Source organism: Haliaeetus albicilla, chromosome 18 (genome assembly GCF_947461875.1).
Source record: "Haliaeetus albicilla chromosome 18, bHalAlb1.1, whole genome shotgun sequence".
Classification (NCBI taxonomy): domain Eukaryota; kingdom Metazoa; phylum Chordata; class Aves; order Accipitriformes; family Accipitridae; genus Haliaeetus; species Haliaeetus albicilla.
This window is the reverse complement of record NC_091500.1, coordinates 27,180,369-27,204,416: the sequence shown is the minus strand read 5'-3', so window position 1 is coordinate 27,204,416 and position 24,048 is coordinate 27,180,369. Positions and strand designations below refer to the sequence as shown.

Below are 24,048 nucleotides of genomic sequence, written 5' to 3'. Positions count from 1 at the left end.
TCTTAAGGTGTGACTATACTTGCTGTCACACTCCCAAGTTTACTCAAGAACTGTGTGATTTGCTCAGTAGGTGCTAGTCATGTAAGGGAAAACCCAATGGGATGCATTTTTATACCTGTTTTTTTCCTCAACGTCATGTATTAACCATTTTTTTCCTTTTTTTCTCCCCTTCATCAAAGGAAAGTCTCCTTAAGACCAAAGGCCAATTATAGGAGTGGGGAAAATGACCACCAATAATCCGAGCAATATGAAATTTAACACTGTGATTTTGTTTTAGTGAGAGGAAAACACCAGTTGCTGGCTGTCAAAAAATTCTAAGCCGAACCTTAACTTCATGGGCAACAGCTTTAAAATCTATTTAATACTTCTTATTTCTCCAGTTAAGCTGTTTCTTTATCCAGTTAATAATAGGCTGTGGGATTAAATCTTAGCTTTTGATATTTACCAGGAAATGTAGTATAACCATTTATGAATCAAAATGTACTTTGAATAAATTATCATTGCAAATTACAGTTTATGAAAGTTGTGACTATAACCATAATTATACCATTGGCTGTGCACAACCTGAAATCTCGCTTGCTGAATAAATTTGTTTTCATTCAGATTGCATTCCCAAGATTTTTAGAAAAGAGTGAATCAAGCCTCACCGACAAAATTTCCTGCAGAGTTTTTTAAAAAGGTCACCTTTGTTTGCTAAACTTACCTAAAATATAAACGTTCCTTGAACTAATGAGATGCTATTTTAGTCTGTTATGAGAGTTTCCTCTTCAAGTTTACTAAACCATAGACTCATAAGGAGACTCACAAGGGCTTCCACGTTACGCCATGCCTTTAGCAATCTATATATATTAAAATTGTTAAAGTTAAAATTGATTCTGCAAGCTGTTAGGAAAAAAGCAGCCGATAGCCAAAATTAGATATATTACTGTAAATTGGGAGGGGGGGAGGTTTAAACTCTGTCTGGTAAGAGAAGGGTTAAGGACTTTTTTGCTATACCCGTTTCAAATTACAATGAGAAGCCTCTTCTTTCCCAGCAGGGTTGTGCTTACATTAGTCTTTAGATCTCTCTTGAAAAGAGCTGTTATATTTGTGCCTGCTAGAGTTGGAAATAACATTTCAGAAGCTGAAAAGGCTTGAATGGATTTACAGAAGGGGTTTTTTTGCGAGTAATTCATGGCAACACATTAATTTGATTAGTACGTGCTTTAGAATTACTTTACACTCAAGCAATTCAAAAGATGTCAAAGTTATCACCAGGCTGCTGGACAAATATGTGTTACACCACCAAGGTACAGATCAAGACAAATCTGTGACTCAGGATTTTATCTTGGGAAGAGCGCAAGGTGTACGAAGAACTCAGAATAACAAGGGAAGATAACTCTGGGAACTACAATGTGTCAGAAGAACAGCTCTTGCTAATACAGCTCCCACCAAAGACCTGGTTATCTAAGGTTTATATAGGAATGCCTAGGTCAGCTGACAAAATACTGGTCTTCTGCTCCATAAATGCAGAAAAAACGATAACAACAGTGGAAAATTGGAAGTCTGAATTTCAGCTTTCTTAGAAATAACTGCAACCTGACACATTCCATAATATTTAAACAGGGTGGGGGGAGAGAAATCACCAAAGATGTTACGTTTAGAGATGACATTGACATGAAGAATAGGTAAATTTTGTTTTTCAGCCACTGGGAAAGCAGACCTCATAGGAACTCAGAACAAGTAGGAGAAAAGATTTTTTATTTTTTTTTCCTTGTTCTTTTTCTTTTCAAAGATGAACCTAACTGCACTCAAAGCTTTCGTGGGCTTGCTCTGGAATTGCTGGGTTCTGGTGGGTCACGCACAGGGAGGTTTAGGAGACAATCATGTCCATTCGAGTTTTATTTACAGGAGGCTGCGCAACCATGAGAGAAGGGAGATTCAGAGAGAGATTCTCTCTATCCTGGGTTTACCTCACAGACCCAGACCATTTTCACCAGGAAAGCAGGCTTCTTCTGCACCCCTCTTCATGCTGGACCTGTATAATGCCATGACAAATGAAGAGGATACTGAGGAGCTGGAGTATTCACTAAAGGGATCAATGGCAGGGGAGAGCAGAGGGATACGAAAAGGATACCCTGCCTCTCCAAATGGATATTCACGGAGAATACAATTATCTCGCATGACCCCACTGACCACACAGAATCCTCCCTTAGCCAGCCTGCACGACACCAACTTTCTGAATGATGCTGACATGGTAATGAGCTTTGTCAATTTAGGTACGTGGAAAATTTTTTTTTGTTTCTGCTCTCTTTGACAAACTGTTAGCCTGATCTTGCGAGGGGCTAACCTCTCGGCCAGACCGTAACCTGTTCTAAAATGGCAGGATTGGGCCCGGGCTGCTGTGCCACTTGTAAAAGAAAAGTCGTACTGATGGTAAAGTAGCTACGTTGTAGGTGGCCACGGAAAAAGATTTTTCTCACTGTTTATATAAAGTCAGTTTCTATAACTCCCCTCTGCTGCTTCTGTTTTCTTTCTTTCATTGATGTAATGAAAATTCTAGCCTTAGGCCAACTAACTCCTTTTTTTTTTTTAAATCTCAAAAAATCAAACACTTATGCCTATTGCTCAGTTATTTCCCTCACTGTTTTGCTTAAAGCTCAGACATGAACAAACATCAGATGTTAATATTTTAAAGCCTAGAATGTTATGAAAAGGGAAAAGTTAAGCCATTTCCGGAAAAAAAGAAAAAAAAAAAAAGAAAAAAAAGATTTCTTAGGTTATTTAGGGTTTTTTTTCTGTTGGTAAGAGTCACAGTTTTATTATCTTTTCAGCTGGATGGCTGGATTTTAAATAATCTGTTGCTGTTTCTTTGTTATTTCTATTTAATAGCCACAGACTGTGTTTTATTATACCTCCATGGTGCTCAGAGTCTGCAATGGTTCTTATTTTCTCTGTCATAAATAAATTAAATAACGAGTATTAAACACCAGAAACATGCAAGCAAAGAATGCTTTTGAAAATGATATCAATTCAGACACAAAAACTGATAAAACTAAATTATATTGGCTTCTGAGTATAATAAACATGCTTACCGGTTTCATTGTGGTTAAACGAGGAGTTACAGATTTCTTTAATAGAAGGCAAATTAAATCTCATTAAGAAAGCTGCAAATAATTCATGAAATGTATTTACTGTTTTTATAAGTATTTTAAATGCTACAGGACTCATAAAGTTAGCTAAAAAACCCCCTCCTTGTTTGATCTGAATAGCAAGAGATTTAATTGAAAATGAAGTTTATCAATAAGCTGGTGCAAAATCTGATGAACTCTTGATTTCAGGATAATACTTTCTGCAGAAACTTTTTAAACATTTCCAAATATACCTTCAGATTATCACACACATTCTGTACCTTTTATATCTACCAGGTCTTTAATCCTTGCTGCAGGATTAAAAATGTTTCCAAATACTAAAATCCTCAACAACTTGAATTTCTAGGAAAATGACACCCTAGAGTTTAGTTGTAGTGATAATAAAGTTACTTTTCATTAATTATTTGGCAGATAAGGAGATGTTCAATTCTGAGATCTTTTTCCTGAAGAGTAACATACGTCCACAACCCTAAATACATTTGCTCTACATAAACTCTAAATAAATTTGCTTGTTGCTCTTGCTCCTGAAATAGCAGACTAGAAAAATATTAAATCTCTGGTTTTTGAAAATGTGTTCCTCATCCTTAAGAAAGGGTTACATATTATCTGTGTATTGCTTTTAAGTTATCGTTGTATGCCTCGATTTACCCACAGTGTCTGGAGTCAGCTGAATTTAAAATGGCAATGTTATAAAGGAAAATAGGAAATGCTCTGATCTCCTAGGCGTTAGTCAAGGCCCTGATCCTTCAAAAATTTTCTTCATGTGTCCTGAGAAATACCCTCAGTAAATCTGTCGCAGTCCATTTCATCAGTGGCCCTGAGGACTATTTGCACAGGACCTAGCCTTTGATTTCACAAAACGCCTTTGATTTCAAGAGGACTTCTTGCAGTGCATGAGTAGAAGTCTTTGAAGGCTCAGTGTCAGATATGTCCTAGCCTGATCCTGCTGTGCTTCTGCAGACAAAAACCCTCTCTGGAAGAGCGCAAGTTTCCACTGAGTGTCTTACCTTGACTGGGAAGTTTCTAATATTTGTCTCATTTTTATGGGAAGCCAGTGTTGCCTTTAGAAAGTAATTTTGAGAAGCTGAAGTGTATCTTATGTTTCTAAAATGTGCAAACTGGGTGTGAGGTGCTTTATTTTTCTAGTGATTATGATTAATAGACACTATTAACTTATAAAAAAAATACTGTGTAAACACCAGGTTCTGTTTGTCCTCTGTAAAATTAAAGTGTGTCTCAGGTCCCAGCGAGTCTAAATCCTAATTCACTTTAACTGTCCTTCCATACATGTTGGAAGTTGTGGTTTATCACACATTCCACTGTGTAACATGCGTAAGAAATATTGATGACCAATATAGATTAGCTTCAACATTTTTATTAAACAATCCTGTGTTTCAGTATAATTAACATAAAAATGAAATAAATCATGGAAACAAGTAAGCATTTTATATGATTTATGCAGTATAAGATCATGACAGATGAGGGCAAGCTCTTTTAATGTACAATGGGGAAAAATATGCAGTGATAAGTGAATGCTAACACTGTACCTTAAAATCAATAAATGCTGATGCAGCACAGTAATAACTCAACTGGTTTTAGATTTGAAGCCTCAGTCAACTTGCATCAAATTAATCTGCTCTGTTCATACTTGCACACCATTAATTACGCAAGTTGTAATTATAAGGCTTTATTAATCATCATGATATTTTAAATTGAAACGTTTGTATATAGTTGTAGCCAGTTATAATAATTTAAGACATATATATTAAACCAAGAAATATGTAGCTGAGATGTTGGATAGCAATTATTAAGCATAAGATTGAAAAGGCTGAGTAAGATTAAAAAGTAAAGTAAAAAATAGACAAGGACAAATCATTTTATATTAAAGAAGAAAAATTGAAACTTAAATGTAATTTTGATAAAAATCAACCTTTCAGAGTTGCAAATACCTCACTTTCAAAAACAAATTTAAAAAATAATCATCAAGGGAACCGCAATTATAATTCTGTAAAGCAACCAGGGAGAAAAACAAGACTGCATTTACTTCTCCTGTACTTAAAATTGTAACCACCTGCTCTTTATACTGGAATTTATACCAGAATTTCCATCTCTTTCTTTCTTGAAAGATATGACAAGACAGAGACTATGTCTTGTCCTGTATTTTGTATGAGACTGTGTGTTGGCAGCTCTCCATAAATATTGATGAGTGTAACAGAAGAGTTAACTGGGGTTGGTCCAGGAGTCGAAGAATAAATCCTCCACTAAATACACTGGGGTTTTCAAAGATCTGATTATATCACCTACGAGTTCAGGACTTTGTTTTCCTCACTGGGTGTTTTTTTATCCTGTTGTTATATTTTATTATGTTGTTGCAAAGCCCTGACTGTTTTGAGTTCTGGCGTCTTCTTTTTGGCCAGTCTCCCAAAATGACATATAGAGGATACCCTGTTCCTCAGAGAACAGACAAATAATACTAATGTAGTTCTACTCATTTTTCCGCTCACTCAGAATTTAGTTAGGGAAGAACTTTGTTAAGATAAATGTTAGTGTTCCCACTCTTCACCTCCCACCAAAAGAGGGAGATCGAATAAAAAAATATGTACGTGAGGCTTGGAGAAACAGCACCACTTTTATAAACTACATTTAAACATTTCAAGGACTGAATTTTCCATTAGCATCGAAGTGATCATTAAATCCACTGTACTTAAGTGTTCCTTCTCTTGCAGTTCAAATGGTCTGTATTTTCACTTGTTTACAGCATGTCTGTAAATTTTTCTCTAAACAGATTGCTGCATTTGCTAAACAGCTCTCTTTTCTTTCTCCATATTTTCCTATGAATTGATATGAACTTTCTATGATAGGGGATAAATATATAAAAGGGTTGTGGTTTTCTGTTGCTTTCTTTCTTAGTATATAAAATTAATTTCAAAAACTCAAATGTGAAGATCATTATAAAATTTGTGACCCTGACCTACACATGCTAATTTAAAGAAGGATACAATATTATGGAGATTTTTAAGGTAACCGATACACCCCAGAAAGACAACTTTTCTTCTTCATATACAATGTGATTCTGCAAACTTAATTATAATAATCCTCAAACCACACATGACGTGATCATTTCTTAAATCAGATGCTGAAGTCAAAGGAAATTTTGCCTGTTTGAGGCACAGAGGACTGTTCATATTTCTCCAGCTTCTCTACCCCAAGTTTGTACACTGTCTTGAAGATTATGTTCTTCTTTAAAACCTGAATCACTAAGCAAATACATAAATTCACAAGATTTACAGCCCATTGTGTTCATTGGAGAACGCTAACATGGCAGAGAACAACTTTTATACAACTACTCTGAGAAACCTACAGTACATCAATCCACACCGAATACCTGTACTAATATATTTTTGTTAAACACAAAAAAGAAAGTATTCCTAACTGCAATCAGACCTGGAGCGTATATAGTAGCTAGTTTCTTAAATTAAACTAATTCAGTTTCTACAACCTTCCGCTCACAGCTAACATATCATCAGTGAGGGATATGGAGTGCTAAGCTATAAAATGCCAGGAGCTGTGGAAGGGGAGCTGGGTTTGAAGGATACACGCAAAAAGGCCTCAGGATCATTAACTTCTCTCTTCAAAGCTTAGGAACGAGCACAATTTCTTTCTTTCTTTTCCACTGGATTTCAGATGTTGCTGTCTTAATTTTAACCTTACATGAATTTCCTTCGCTGTGGTACAATTTTAGTCCATAAAATGCAGGCTGCTAATGAAAATATTGACCCAGCCTTAACTGAAGTGACGGAAATAGTGCTATTATCTTGCCTTGGACAGAGGGATGCTATTACAGAGATAAAACTTGTTAAATGACAGATAGACCCCATGTCTTTATTTGGGGAGGTGGATCAATACTGAGAAAAAATGAGAAAACATTTGTGAAGTTTTTTTGAATGGCAACCCAAAGTCAATAAGATGCTGTTTTTCACTCTTTTACATAAAATTTAAAACAAATTAGATCAAGCAGGTCTCATTTAATCTTCACCCAAAGTACACCTCACTGGCATCTTGAAATCCTAAGGTTTTTTTCCCTTAATAAAATTTCAGTCACATAATCAGTGAGCTGAACTAATTTGTTGTGACCTAGGTGTGCAATCAAGCATTAGAAATAACTATTAATGATGAAATAATTTTATATGGCCAAATTAAATATTAAGACAGCTTTTTGCAGAATAGATCTATTTATTTCTAGAACAAAAGGACTTTACTCATGGATGACATGCCCTAAAAATCCTCACCCAATCCTTACAATTCATCAGGCAGTTTTAACCAGTTTTTGTGTGATAACAGAGCAGGTTGTTAGGGATTGTTTTTGATTTTGAGCAAGAAATATTCGCCACATTCCTCTTTGGAATTACACTACATTTGTTGTTTTATATTGAAATATTTTATATTTCCTTTGAAATCTCTCATGTTACATGAACTTTATGAACTATGTAGCTCCACCTCAAAATAGGTTTGTGTGTGATCCATAAATATCATCTAACAAAATAATGTTTTTATAACTGTCAATTAATTTTTTTGCCAAAGTTAACACTTTAAATCCAAGTAAATTATTGTATCTGCCCAGCCAAAAAAATGTCAAGCTCTCCATTAACTGGGGTATAAAACTGTCTGATTTTCCTTGCCGACAGATTTGAAAGAAATTGCAGATAACTGAAGAGAAACTGATTTAGAAGATGGTTAGTTGTGCACGGTGAAAAGCTATATATATGTACGGATATATATAAAAATATATATATTATTATTAATATCTTTCCCATTGGGAAGAACAGCTGACCCAGTTCTGCTTCTTCTTTAGAAAGTGCTCCTTTCCAGACTAAACACAGACTCTGGGTGGGGTTGTGGGGATTGTATGTATTGTACAGTACATATTTTCCCAGGAAAACACAATCTCGGAGTGCTTCTGGCTAGCCATGAAAGAGAAAGAGGAAGGCTTGTGGAGACGCCTCTGCGCGGAGGATATTAGGGGAGGAATCCGCCTGCCATGGAGTGGATGGAGACCCTCTTGGTTCTCTTCCTAAACCCCGGGTTATTTGCTTAAATAACAGGACCACTTTGGCACATACGTGATCTCCCACACTTATTGCTCCTGTTATTATTTTCTCTGAATGTCAAATTATGCAAAGAATTTTACCATGGCTACCTGCCTACTTACTGCCTGAGTTATGGAGGTAATTACGACATGGGCAGTTCCTTTTTCTTCTCTTTTTAGCCACAGTGGTTCCTTTCAGCTTGCTTTCATAGGCCGACAAACTAATAGAGTTTTGCAGAAAATTGATTGATTACAGTCTGATCATTCTAGGTGTCATCTGGTGTTTCCACATAGCTGAGAATGAACAGTTTATGAAGTGCCAATTGCAGCCTCCAGCTAAAGAAAGGCTCCCCAGGGCTTCAGGAGAGCTCTGGCTGCTACCAGACTTTATAATTATTTCCCACACTTTTCCCCATCCTCTCCTACTTGTCCTTTCCCTTGTGTCTAACCCCCGCCGTCTAGGCAGGGTCACTGAACTTTAATTTTATGTCAGTGGCATTTCGCTGCAGAAAGGATTAAAGACCCAGAAAGCAGCGAGACTAGGCGACAGCGCGGGAGTTGGAGAGGGAAGGAATGAGAACAGGGAGGAGAGAAAAATGGCAAAGCACGGACCAAGCCTTACAGGGAGGACAGCCCTCTTCTTCTTGGTAGGCAATGGCCAACGTGCAGGGCTGGACACAGACCTGCTGGGCATGGGAAAGGTTCACGATAGAGAAAAAGCCTCTGCAGGAGCTGGTATTACTGAAAGAGTTAGTCCTGCTCCTCTGTGCCTCACGTGGAGCGTGGTGATATAGCGCTAAGAGCATTTCCCATGCCAGTAGAGTTACAAAAGTGGAGGAAAGTTCATCCCGGTAGGGAGAAGAAGGTGCATGCGGACAGAGGAAGGGGAAAGAACAAGATAAAGACAGATAATGTGCAAATTAAAGAGCAAATGAGTCCAGGTATGGGTTTCTTCTCCTAGTAAGCCTTGCAGGTGAAGGGAGCAGTTTTCTTCTCACTCCCTCGTGGCAGAGCAACTACCTCAACCTCCCCAGGCACTTGGCTCCCCAGGCAAAAGTTTTTGTCCTTGCAAAATAAAACACAGCTCCCCCCACCCTTCAGTACATCTGTGCAGGGAGTACACAGATGGGCTACTAACGTTTGCAGCCATAAATAACGTAGAAGCTAGCTTTTAAAAACCGCAGGTTAAAGGATGAGGGCTGCCATGACGCACACAGAGAGGTTGAGATCAGAGGAGCAGCTAAAAGGGGTCGGGAGAAACAATGAATCCCCTTGTTCTGAGTCATATTTATGAGTGCTCCATTGCACCTAAAGTTCATATTTTATTGGCTAGGCCATGGGGTTTCCCCATTTGCTCATCTCTTAAAATAACACCCCTGGTTAAAATTTCCTATAAAACACAGAAATGCTACAGCAGGCAGAACTTGTCAACCCTGACAACTACATTATTTAAGTTTGTGGGTGGGGTACACCAAGCAGGAGCTGGTTAGTGTTTTGCACTGAATTATGAATTTGTTTCTATAGAAAAAACGACCGTAAAACAAGTAGAAAAGGACAGGTTTTACAGCTCAGCTCTCCACTCAGAAACTTCCCACTGTTATTGAGGCATGCTCCAAAAGGTGAATCTAAGTGTTTAGTTCCCAACTGTTTTTGAGCAACTGCTCTGGTGCAATAGATCAAGAACTTGGCTTTATTGATCACTGTTATACAACTCAATGGCATGTGTGGTACCTTGCCAGAATGTGGCTTTACTTTTTTTCCCACTGTAATTCAGGGCAAACTGAGACAACAGCTATTAATGAGTCAGAGCCTAGAAAACTAATCAGGACCACTAGTGCTGGTACATGATACATATCCACAGCTGACAACCAGTGACTTTGCAGAAGCAAAATTCCATTTAACTCTCTTTTTGGAGGAGAATCAGGAGGAGGTAGGAATTTGCATAGCTGAAATTTCTGTTAAGTTTATCTTTATCTGACTTAGCAATATTACCCATTCAGCCCCCATGAGAACCAAAGGGTCTTCTCCAGCCTCAACAATTCTGTGATTCTGTCCCTTTGTAGACTGTGTCTATCAAATGAAATTATTATTGTTCTAAGTCTCGTGTATTTGACTGTAGTCAAATTAATGAAGCTATATTCATATTATCTGGAAAAGCTGTACCCATAACCCAGAGTAATTATTATAGATTAATAACAATTTGTCTAGGCATATCCATTTAAAACATCCCTTTTTTAAAAGTGAGGGGGAAATACAGATATGGTATTCAACTATAAGGTACTGCAAAATAATTTCTAAAAGATACTGTGTTGGACTTTCATGATATGGATAGCATCAGTTTTGAGGGTAGAGGTGTTAAATTCTGTCCTGACAAACCTAGACTACAGAAGAGGAAAGAGCAGGGACACTGGGTGATTTGTGAGTCTGATTTTGGGGCAGTGGGCAGATGGCACCTGATGGCACCTGATGCCTGGAGCCATGGCATTCTAGTGGCATGGTTTGCAAAAATGTTAGCTGAGAAATCAAAAGAGTGGGCAAACAGTAGCGTGGATGATAAAGCCATGGGAGCAAAAGCAAGCCCAGCGTACCACTGCATGACAGCAGTAGTCTCTGTGGTGATTTATGATGGCTGAGATCCAGCAGGAATATAGCTTTGGGAAAGTTGTTCGCAAGGTTCCCTCAGCTGGGGTATATGTCAATAACTACAAGTCGTAAGATGCTAGTGATCCCAAAGGTTGATGTGCTACTCCTGACCAGGTTAACTTGCTGCCTTGCACATGAAATGTGTGCAAATGTTTTGTAGTGGGTCTGTACCAGCCCCATCCTGAAAGTTGGAGAGTGAAACGTCTGAGCAGCCAAATAAGAAAAACCTGAAGAGCTTCAGATAGAGAATGAAAACAGCGTGCCTCTGTTTTCCAGTCCATAAAATTAGGATGGGCAAATACTTCTGTGTTCATTTTCACTTCTGTGCACTCTCATTCTTTGACCTTGCAGACTACTGGAATATCTTTCTTCTTGTGAAGCCTCTTTTTATTCTGTCTGTGTGCTCTGTAAAATACCTCCCTCTAAGAGCCTCGCAACACCTTGCGTTTTCTCATGGTGATCTCAAGTGTTATTTTAGAAAGGGCTAAAAAAAGCCCTTCTATAAGGGCAACAAGTCTACTGTTCTTAAACCAGACAGTTTTACAAAACCGTGAAAAAGAAAAAGAAACACTGGCATTAAAGCAACAAAAATGAGATTTGAGATCTGGTACAATGGAGAGAGGACGTGTGGCTAGTTTAGCTCTTGTTCTCAGAATATAGATTTGCGCCGCTCTGAGGCATGTGTGCATGCCTATCAGTTCGTGAGCACGGCTTTGTGTATGTAATATAGAAAGCATGTAAATCTTCAGTTTTAGTCATTGGGATTTTTTCCCCCTTAAATCATAATATTCTTTCCCATCAATACTATGTAGCTTTAGCAGCCCTGACCTTTCAAGCTGCCTGTTTGGGCCAGTGTTTATCAGATGACCGTTTGACCTCCTTGTTAATTGTACTTAATTACATCCTGTTGTAACATTTTGAAATAAGGAGGAGAGTTTATGGATCTGCTCCAAAGAGCTGAAGACTAAAACGGCAGCAGAATTCAGTGGTATGAGGTGCTGAGTAATCTTGTAGTTAGGTCAACAAGAGCTGTGCCTTGTCCAGTTGATTGCAAAATTGGATCCTTAAACGGTTCCTTTTCCATTTAGGATCCTTGGTACTTCTGAGAATAAAATCACACAATATCCTCTGTTCTGAGAAGGACTTCTCCTCTCTTATCTCAGCTTGGAGCTTTCTCTAAAGAGATCAAGGAATGAGAGGCCTATCAACAGCAGTGCAAGGGCTGAAGTTCACATATGATGATATAAAAAAGACAAGCCTCTGTTGCCACAAGTGATCTCTCTGTGGTTTTCTAAAACTCCAGAGTTCCTTGTGCTTCCCTAGAATTGCCAGTTCCCATGAGCTTTTTGAGACTTGTATAATATCTGCTATGAGATTTTCTGTGCATTGATGATTTATGTGAACATCTAAGGTTTCATTAAAAAGCAGCAATCATCCCTTGCAGTTGCAGAAAAACAAAAATGAAGGCAAATCAACATCCAGAAACAGATGCAGGTTTTGAAAGTGGGCACTCTAAAGTCTCGGAAAGCAACTTCAAACATTTCTTTTTTTATAATGCTTTTCATCTAGCTTATGGCTTCTGAAACACATAAGGTTGACCATACTGCTTCTCTTCTCACTAGAGATGTTTCCTCTACTGTTGTTGTTCCATAGGTCACTTTCCACAACCTTGATTTATAAGATTATAGTAAACTTGATTTCCTAAAATGAATGAAGACAAAAAGAAACAGAAGCTATAGAAAAATTAATACCAAGTGAAAATCTAGTCCCAAGACTTTAAGGATCACAAAGCAAAAGAATACACCTTCAATTTTATTTTATTAGAACACTGATAATTAGACTTATTGGAGAATGAAGTGCCATGAAGAATTAATTGTCTGTAGTAGTAAACTACTCATAATTATGGCATTATTGTAAATGGTTTATTATCCAGCGTGAGTCATATTCTGGATAAAAAAGACAAGTTATTTAGTACTGTGCTGTGAGACTCTAGGCTGACACAGCACTGCCCATGATTATCACCATTAACTGAACAGTATTGTTGTGAAAGCTAAAAGTCTGTACTGTCTCTCAGGTAGCAAAGATTAAACCTACAGTTCAGCTACACACAGTTGCATTTACATACTTAAATGGTTTTTACATATCGATTTAAGTTACAAGCTGATATCATTAAAATAAAAACCAGAATTTGCTGAATATCATAGTAAGGTATTCAAAGATCGTAATGTTTAAATCCTCTTTGGTGTTAAGCAATAGGAAGTATAACTGAAATCATACAATTAGATATGATGACTTCAGGGAGGGCCGATTTACTTTTCAGAATTTTGAGAAATACATGTAATGTGGCACAATATAGTTTTGTTTATCAAAGTAGTTCAAAATTAGGTATTATTTCAGAATAAAGTTCTTTCTTTTGATTCCTTGGTGTGCTCCTTTATTAATGTCATCTTACAGTTATCGACTATGGGTCTTCAAAAAGTAATATTTTTTTCATCACTTCTTAAACTATTGAATTAATAATCATGTTTACTGAGGCTGTATATCATAATGAGATCACATTTACAAGGAGATAATTTTATATATATATATTTAAGTAAATATATTTTAATTAATATTTTATAAAATGTATGCACATATATATTTTTCACATATATATGTGGTAATGGAAAATCCGGACACCGTTTATGCTATAGAGTGAATACCAAGTAGATCGAGTTCATGTTGCAATTCACTGGGTCAGAATGGAGGGAGTAATGTCATTAAGATTAACAACATAGTACCCCCATTTTGGTTTCCCAGCAACAATGTTTTGCTTTCTCCATATTTGTACGTATTTCTTAGAAATGGAAAAATACAAAGGATGTGCTTACTAGCATGTGTGTGTGTACAGAGGAGTCCTAAGGTAAAAGGGGTTTATCACAGGACTTGAATCAATGAAACAGGCACATGCATGAACTGAAAACTTGGCTACATGGGCACAGCTCCTGAATAAGTTATGACCTGTTCATCCTGTGTTTACATTACCATCTGCTGCTGTACAGGAAAAGAACCCTTTCTATTAACATTATATCACCTTGGGTCAATGAGATTTACGTGGACTCCATTAAAACAGGCTGCTTCAAGCTTGTCCGCAGGTGGGGAGTGTGCTCTCATCAAAATGGGAATGAAAGCAAGCCTCTAAAAGAAGATACTGTGATGCTTCCAGTTTTAGGGATGGGCAACAGCTGGTTCTAAAGTACCTAAAAAAGAAAACCAGGCCTATCACCAAAGATTAGGGCAGTAGTCCCTTCTAGCCCTAGTGGAAACCATGGTTTAGCGCAAACACCTGCAAAGGCAAAGGCTGATCAGATGCTGTAAAATGCATGCCAAATATTCTTAATGGTGTTGTACCAAAAAGATTGCATTTGGAATAAAAGCACAATGTTAGTGGTCACGTTCCCACTCCCTGCTCATTCTTACCCTCTGCTCAGAAAGACACCGAAATTTTGTCTGAGACCCATCAGCTCAACTATAAGGAGCAGAGAGAAGCCAGTATTATAACGTACCATATGAGCTTCAGGAGATCATCTTTGCTGTTCCAGAGACCTGTTGCACCTACAGATACCTCTACAATCAGCCTGGGTATTGTGTTTGTAAGTAACTTGGCGAGGAATATGAGAAATGCAGTCCCAGGTGGAATAACAGTGGAAATGCAGGAATGATACAGGGATGTCCCCGGTACTGGGCAGCCAGCTCTAGGTGGCCGTGCTGAGCCGGGGGATTGGAGCAGTTGACCTCCTGAGGTCCCTTCCGACCTCAGCTCTTCTGTGACTCTGTGACAGAACGGTAACAGAGAAGGGGGATCTTACTCTCGTCTTATACATTGACATCAATCATTCCTACTTTTTTTTTTTTTTTTTTGGAGTGGAGTGATGATCTTGCTCAGACAATTGTTGGATGAGCAGTTCTGTGTGCTCAAAGTGTCATGCTTTTTCTCTCTACTTTGGAAATTATTTTCTTGCTTTTTATGTCACTTTGAGACTCCTGTGTCTGTCTCCCCAAGTCTGTCCAAAGTAACCTACTGTGAGAAATCACCACCTATTGTCATGTTACCTGGAGCCAAGCTAAGCTCTTTCATGGCACAAATATTTTTTGTGAAGACTACTTTTCCTTTCCTCTGGCAGTGCAGGTGTATTGCTGGATGGCCATCCCAGTGATCTTTTAAGTCACTAACAGTCAGTGAATTTCTGCCCTGGAAGAGGGTCAAAATACAATGTTCATTAACTTTCGTAAGACTTAAGTTTCTTTCAGGAAAAACAAAGTCCAGCTGTTTTTTCCTTCTTGTTGAGGGGACTTATTCTGTATGGGGGATTATATGTGGGTGAAATAATCTCTCTTTGCAAGACTAAATCATGATCAGATTAGACTACCAGAGCTGCAGAGGAAAGGGTGCAGTTTGAATCAGTATAACAAGCTGTTAAAATCACAGCCAGCTCCCAAACAGGCTGTTAAAATCTGCTGTCTGAAAGTGCCACTCCTCACCACCACTGCCCAGTCTCCTGGCTGCTCTTCCTCCTCATCTTCCTCCTGTTTGTCGCCAGGTGTAATGTCAGGGAGGGCCCATCCATGCTTCTGGCCCCGTCACTCTGTTTCTCAGCACCACTGCTTGGGCACTGCTTAGGCTGTCCTAGGTGTGCCCTTGGTGTTGGCCAACAGCGAGCATGCACAGGGCAACCCTTCAAAATGAGGGCTAGCAATTTACATAAGATGAAATTCCAGTCTCTTTACATTTTTTAATTTTTAAGGTGATGACTCAGTTAGTATAGCAATTAGCCCAGTATATACTTGGGCACACAAAGTATAACTCCGAGGAACCCTGAATTCACTTGAGCCATACTGACATACTAGCTAAGCACATGGCCTGTGATCAGCTATTTTTTGCAAATGTATTTAATATCCTATCTATAATATAGCATATAAAAATAATTTTTAATTTGTTATATGTAATAAAGCATTTTTGTACTCTCTAAATGAGATGTTCTTGAGGGTTTCCCTTTCTCATCGTTGTTACAGCTGGACTGTTTTTTGTGGAATGTTTGGTCAGTGTCACGGAGTATGGGTAATATTGAAATACTCAGAAGTGAGCACAGGGTAAGCAGAAAATAGTGCCTTTAGAGTTGTTTCCAGTTTGGCACAACTTCCATGGAATCTTTTCGGACAAATTCCACAGCGGGAAGTGCATGGAGTTTATTAGACAACATGTTTGAATGGTAAACAGTGGAGTGACTTGCCAATTCTGGATGGAAGTGAGCAGAGGGTTAACATGAGCAGGAACTAAGGAGATGTGGGAAGATAGAATGGGCTTTAATGTTTAACTTTTACTCCCCTGCCAGTTGCCCTATGATGATGTATGCCCTTTCACCCTCCTCAGAAGTTATGTTCCATCTGTATACTTTTACAGTGTCAAAACAGTTATAACTTACACCTATTTTCTGACCATTGGATCCCAGAGGTATAACTTTTGTTCTTATTCAGTTGCAGCTGAATCCAAGAGGGATCTTTTTTTCTGTCATTTGTTAACCTTGGGGTTGTGTTGATCTGACATCCTGACTTTCACACACAGTCAGAAACCTGGGAATAATTGTTAGTTTTCTTTGTGATGATCTGTGATTAGAGAAAAACAAGATTAAATATGAAAAAAAATGCAAGTCGATTGACAGATGGTATCAAAATGTACTGGCTTTGCCAAAGCCCAGGCAAAATAGACATCATTGAAAATGCAGACAAAATTACAATGTCAGGCATGGTGGTGTAAAGATTAGCTAATTTATCTATGCATTAGCTCAGAACTACATAATACAGTGATCTTTTCTCTATCTGTTCTATTCTTTCAAGTAACAATTTATTTTTCACTGATGAAAATGAACACAACCAAAAATCTAGTAGATATGTATTTTTAACATAGGTATTTGTGACTGGAGTGTCTTTGTAATACAGTGAGACTTAAACCAATTAAGAAATCACAGGATCCTTACTTATTACATTCAGAATAGCAAACTGCATGTGATTTTTTTTCTTCATTGCCTCCTCCCAGACCCTTCGTTGCGATGCTTCCCTCTTACGGCACATGTTACTACTGACAGCACAAAATGGGTCCAAATACAACCTGTTACTGTTAATCCTAGCAGCTGTGATGAGCTGGACTTTCAACTTTAAAATTTATGGAAGACAATTCAGCTGTGATTCATTCTACCACTGTTAGTAGAATTAAAAAACACATATATGCAGTGTATCTTTTATTGTGCGTTGTGCTACAGCTGAACAACTGGAGTGAAAAACTTGCATTTGGGAGGTTGAAGGATACAGTGCATTATACTGTTGAAAGCAGAAGAAAAATTAGATTTTGAGGAATTACTTTGCCAACTATCTTTTATATTAGGATCACGATAATAGACTCTCATAATTCTGTTCACTTCCAAAATTGAATCTCTTTATTCTGTTTACTTACTCCTACTCTTGCATTGGCCAGGATCAAACCAGCATACGAAAAGCAGGGTGTTCCTTTTTGACTTATTCTGTATCAACAACTGAAAGCCTTCCAGCATTTAATTATTATTGGAGCAGCTGCAGCGTAGCACTTGTTTTGACTTGTTGAGCAAGTGCATTTGACTTGGAAGAAGAGTAAATTGAATGAATAACACATGTTTACTGATGAAATTTTCAACAAAACATTTGCTATGGAATGAAGACCGGCAATTTCACTAAAACATCTATTTTATCCCCTATTTGAGTGTGAAGTAACAAGAAGGCATCATAGGTAATCTCATGGTGTACAGAACTCCTGGGAGATGATGCGTGAGAAAGCCAAGCACAGTTATGCCTCTTTGGTTGAGGCATTTCTTTAGGTCTGTGCTTATAAAAGTTGCTGGCAGGCACTGTTATACGGTTCCTGGGAACTCCTTCCTGCTCAGGGTGAATGCTGAAAACTTTTAATTACTAACCAAGCTCTAATTCTTACAATAATTTATGAAAAAAAAAAAATTATCCTTTTACATATTCACTTATATTCTACCATGTTTTTGTAACTTCCATTATTTGCCTTGTTGCTGCTTACCACTTACTAAATTTGAATACATTGCATGTACATTTTGCGGGGATTAGAAAGTAGAAATCACATAATTTCAAAGTCCATCTTAATAATAATCTAGTGTTTCAAACTATTTTGACTTCTTCAAATGTGTGTTTTGTTAATTGCTAAGAATCTATCAGACCTTACTGACTACAACAACAAAATTAAGAACTTAAAATTTTAGTAATAAAACAATGCTTTGCTAGTCATTCTCAAAAGATGTAATACTAAATGCTCAGGTAGGATACATCAATATTCTAACCTATTTTTTAATAAAGTATGGGATAGTGAAATACATTTCTTCTATGAGGGATAAAGAAAGAAAACCAATATGTGCTTGAAAAAAGTCCAGGCAATGTATTATTCTTTTCTTTTTCTTTAAATTACAGTTTTGCTTTTCATGCTTGCTCTAGATTCTGTTGCAGTCGCTGAAGGTTTTTTTCATTGACTTTATCTTGACCTGAATTACTTTGCAATTCATACAGTTCAGTAATTCTGTGCAATTACAGAAGGGATGTTCTAACATTAAAAGTCTGGATTCAATAAATACTAGATGATTTTTCATTTATTGAAACTGCCACTAACTGCACAGTATTTCATCAAATAATTTTCAAACTGTCCCTAATTTAGTTAAGCAAAATAGCCAAATGTTGCTTGTTGATATTAGTAGCTGACCTGAAAATAAAGAATTTAGTGAAATAACTCTAAGTTTACAGCAGTGTAACTTGCTTCAGAATATGACCTAACAAGCTTTCTCCTTTGTATTTTAATAAGAAAGTATATTTCATGTAAAAGCAATTTACATCATTCTTTCAAAACCACATCTGTAAATCTATAATTTCTTTAAATACAAACAGTCTAATAATAATAAATACAGAGAAACTCAAATATACAGTACTGCAATAAAGCAGTTCTTAAGAAACAGAACTGTTGTAATAAAAAAAAAATAAAGTTTCTGCAGACTTACCCTCCCTAATTAAGCAAAACTCTCACTGATTATGGAAATAGTTTTGCTTCAGTTGGAAAGGGATCAGAATTTGGATTAAGCTTCTGACACTGAGTTTCGTGTTTAAGATAGGATATGTGTGGAATGTAATTTTGCGGACACCTAATTTCCACGCCTGCCTACATTTTTGACTTAAAGGATCATAGAATCGTAGAATCGTTTAGATTGGAAAACACCTTTAAGATCATTGAGTCCAACTGTAAACCTGATAGTGCCAAGTCCACCACTAAACCATGTCCTTAAGTGCCACATCTACAAGCCTTTTAAATACCTCCAGGGATGGTGACTCAACCACGTCCCTGGGCAGCCTGTTGCAATGCTTGACAACCTTTTTGGTGAAGAATTTTTTCCTAATATCCAATCTAAACCTCCCCTGGTGCAACTTGAGGCCATTTCCTCTTGTCCTATTGCTTGTTACTTGGGAGAAGAGACCAACCCCCACCTCACTACAACCTCCTTTCAGGCAGTTGTAGAGAGCAATAAAGTCTCCCCTCAGCCTCCTTTTCTTCATGCTAAACAACCCCGGTTGCCTCAGCTGCTCCTCATAAGACTTGTACTCCAGGCCCTTCACCAGCCCTTCACCAGCTTGGTTGCCCTTCTCTGGACACCCTCCAGCACCTCCATGTCTTTCCTGCAGTGAGGGGCCAAAAACTGAACACAGGATTCGAGGTGCGGCCTCACCAGTGCCCAGTACAGGGGGACGATCACCTCCCTGCTCCTGCTGGCCACACTATTTCTGATACAGGCCAGGATGCCGTTGGCCTTCTGGGCCACCTGGGCACACTGCTGGCTCATATTCAGCCGGCTGTTGACCAACACCCCCAGGTCCTTTTCCATTGGACAGCCTTCCAGCCGCTCTCCCCCAAGCCTGTAGTGCTGCGCGGGGTTGTTGTGACCCAAGTGCAGGACCCGGCACTTGGCCTTGTTGAACCTCATACAGTTGGCCTCGGCCCATTGATCCAGCCTGTCCAGATCCTTCTGTAGAGCCTTCCTTCCCACAAGTAGATCAACACTCCTCCCCAACTTGGTGTCGTCTGCAAACTTGCTGAGGGTGCACTCGATCCCCTCGTCTAGATCATTGATAAAGATATTAAACAGAACTGTCCCTGATACTGAGCCCTGGGGAATACCACTAGTGACCGGCTGCCAACTGGATTTAACTCTATTCACCACAACTCTTTGGGCGTGCCCAGCCAGCCAGTTTTTCACCCAGCAAAGAGTACACTTGTCCAAGCCATGAGCAGCCAGTTTCTCCAGGAGAATGCTGTGGGAAACAGTGTCAAAGGCTTTACTAAAGTCTAGGTAAACAACATCCACAGCCTTTCCCTCATCCACTAAGCGGGTCACCTTGTCATAGAAGGAGATCAGGTTGGTCAAGCAGGACCTGCCTTTCATAAACCCATGCTGACTGGGCCTGATCACCTGGTTGTCCTGTACGTGCCATGTGATGGCACTCAAGATGATCTGCTCCATAACCTTCCCCGGCACCAAGGTCAGACTGTAGCTGACCAGGTCCTCCTTTCAACCCTTCTTGTATATGGATGTCACATTTGCTAACTTCCAGTCAACTGGTACCTCCCCGGTTATCCAGGAGTGCTGATAAATTATTGAAAGTGGCTTGGTGAGCACTTGTGCCAATTCCCTCAGTACCCTTGGGTGGTTCACATCTGGTCCCACAGACTTGTGCGTGTCTAAGTGGTGTAGCAGGTCACTAAGCATTTTCCCTTGGATTATGCAGACTTCATTCTGGTCCCTATCCCTGTCTTTCAGCTCAGGAGGCTGGGTACCTGGAGAACAACTGGTCTTACTGTTGAAGACTGAGGCAAAGAAGGCATTAAGTACCTTAGCCTTTTCCTCATCCTTTGTTGCTACGTTTCCCCCGCATCCAATAAAGGATGGAGATTCTCCTTAGCCCTCCTTCTGTTGCTAACGTATTTACAGAAACATTTTTAATTGTCTTTTACAGCCGTAGCCAGATTAAGCTCTAGTTGGGCTTCAGCCCTTCTAATTTTCTCCCTGTATAACCTCATGACATCCTTGTAGTCCTCCTGAGTTGCCTGCCCCTTCCTTCAAAGGTCATAAACTCCTTTTTTTTTTCTGGAGTTCCAGCTAAAACTCTTTGTTCAGTCAGGCCGGTCTTATTCCCCACCAGCTCATCTTTCAGCACATGGGGATGGCCTGCTCCTGCCCCTTAAGATTTCCTTCTTCAAGAATGTCCAGCCTTCCTGGACTCCTTTGCCCTTCAGAACTGCCTTCCAAGGACCTCTGTCAACCAGTCTCCCAAATAGGCCAAAATCTGTCCTCCGGAAGTCCAAGGCAGAAGTTCTGCTGACCCCTCTCTTTACTTCTCCAAGAATTGAAAACTCTATCATTTTGTGATCACTATGCCCAAGACAGCCTCCAACCATCCCATCACCCACAAGTCCTTCTCTGTTCACAAACAGGGCACCTTCCCTCATTGGGTCCCTCACCAGCTGTGTCAGGAAGGTCTCTTCCACACACTCCAGGAACATCCTAGACTGTTTCCTCTTTGCTGTATTGTATTTCCAGCAGATATCTGGTAAGTTGAAGTCCCCCAAGAAAACAAGGGCTAGCGATTGTGAGACTTCTCCCAGCTGCTTATGGAATATTTTGTCTGCTTCTTCATCCTGCTTGCATGGTCTATAACAGACTCTTACCATGATATCTGCCTTGTCAGCTTTCCCCTGATTCTTACCCATCAACACTCAACCCTATCATCACCATCATTAAACTCTAGAAAATCGAAATACTCCCTAACATACAGGGCTATCCCACCGCCTCTCCTTCATTACCTATCCCTTCTGAAGAGTTTATAGCTATCCACTGCAGCACTCCAGTTGTGCAAGTCATCCCGGGCCCCAGGGAGGCAGCAGACTTCCCTAAGAATTGGGTCCGGTCTGCATATTGGGCCTTCTGTTCCCATCAGAAGGGACTCTCCTATGCCAATGACCCATCTGTTTTTCTTTATGGTAGCAGTTTTGATGCAGGGTGTAGGCAGACTTAACCTCGGCAACACCTCCGAGCTAGATGAACCGTTGCCCTCGTCATTGTTCGGTTCCGCTTGCAGAGCCTCGTACCTATTACGCCAGGGCACCTGGGAAGGCTGGGGAGTCATGGAGGAGACCATGTGCTGGGCAGGAACTTGTTGCCATTGCCACCTATCCCTTAAGTCACTGTGTTCAGCCAGGTGGAGAGAAGGTAGGGAACCCTCTGAACATCCCTAAGACACAGGGACAGACGTGACTGAAGCCTGTGCAATGTATTTTCCCACCTCAGCCTGGGGAGGGAGATGGATAGGGAAATGAAGGGTTATTAAGCATAAATCACACACTCTCCCTTACTACTGGCTACAGAATATGCTTGGGAGCACCAGTGCTTCCTCACTCTGCTGATGAAAATAGGTAAAAAGAAATTAAGAAGACTTGGTACTAAAAGGAGAACAAGCAAGTGGGCATATGAGTCTGAAGCTTTATAGTTAAAACACTCAGCTGAATGATTATCTAGTAAATGCCTAATGTTGAATTAATAAAAAAATCAGGTGTGGGAACAAAAACTTAATTCATTCTCATTTTGACCCCCAGCCTCTGCATTTCTTCTGTGCAGTGGCCCAGGATGTCCCTTTGCTGGGCTACTTGGCATCCTGGCAGTTAGGATGTGGTCACTGAAAGCAGCTGATAGGGACTGAAATGTCATTTGACTGAGCAAGGGTTATGGCTTAGTCCTATTCTCTGGAGCTGCAGATGCCTGAAGGGGAAATGTAGATAAACTCCTCTGGTCTTCTTACTGGCTGGTGTAAGACAGTTGGCCCTTAACAAACAGACGTGTCTCTCCACTGACTGTATCAGGCAACCATCTCTGGTGTCCGAAACAATCCAGATCAGGATTCTTACCATTCTATAAAACAGATTAAACCCATTAATAAAGCAGTAGTGCTTAAACAAGCATTTACATTGTCTGGGATTTTTTTTTAATAATCACTTTGGGAAAGTATTTTTCATCGCACTTGAACTTTAAAAATCCACTTGATTTAAAACCTTTTTTAGAAGACTGTCGTCCTCCTTCAAAAGCCAACAGGCAGAATGAAAAGGCTGCCATTTACTTCAACAAACTTTGAATTATATTTTGCATTTTTTGGACTTCCAGAGTAAAAAGATGAAAGAGATACTTGCTGAGATAAGCTTAATCTAAGTTTCTAAAGTTAATGTTAATTTTCTACAGTGTAAAAGCCTAAACAAAGTTACAAAGCTTTAGCATACATTTTTTTAAATCCATTATCTGGTTTCCTCAACTGAGAATCATGTTCTGATGAATGTGTTCTTAACATCTCTCCGATGCACTTCATTAAAATACACCTAGCATAGCTGTTGTCTGTTTATTTTTTTAAATCCTTCATTCTGCTGTAGGATCACATCTTTTCTCCTATACACATGCCCTACAAAACTTTGTTGCCTTATTTTGTTAAAAGTGAGTCACTTTAAATAGTCTAATCATGGAAGAAAGAACATGTTTCTAGAATTCGAATGTTGGAGAGAAGAACAAGAATGAAGTAAATAGCTATTTGATGTCTTTCTTTTCACAGTAGCACAATAGCTAATTCCTAGGGCCTCTGACCTTTTAGTGTCCTGTAACAGAGTACTTGCATTAATCTGTTGCTTATCTGTCACCTACTGCATTTGATATATCCAGCCTCTGCTTTCAATTATCAGTCATTAGAGGCAGCACTGAGTAATTTCAGGAGAAAACGCCTGGAACCTTTGACCTGTTTTTGTCAGATAACCACAAGTGTTCACTGTAGATAAACTATCATTTCATTATATTCAAGATGTAAATGAGTGTTGTTTGTAGTGTATCAGCTTGCTGTACCCTTTATCACCTTGAAGTGATTAAAACTGACTGGTTTACTTAGCACTTATACAAAGAATTCAGAGTAAAACAGTGAAATTCAGTGAGATTAGCGTAAATGGCCCCTTATAATTAGACACGGTCTGTAAGACCCTCCATTTTGCCTTGGCATGTATATTTAGTAGTTAAACAGTGACATTAAGTTGATTAG

General features: G+C 39.0%; 1 protein-coding gene across 1 annotated transcript in view; it reads left to right on the top strand.

Annotated features, from left to right (window-relative positions):
* The first annotated feature begins 1,073 nt into the window (after positions 1-1,073).
* BMP5 (bone morphogenetic protein 5) overlaps positions 1,074-24,048 on the top strand; it is a 62,384-nt gene continuing 39,409 nt past the window's right edge. Inside the window, exon 1 of the mRNA XM_069805983.1 lies at positions 1,074-2,258. Within this exon, the coding sequence (XP_069662084.1) occupies positions 1,775-2,258 (484 nt within the window). The 5' untranslated portion in view covers positions 1,074-1,774. The remainder of the gene's footprint in view (positions 2,259-24,048) is intronic.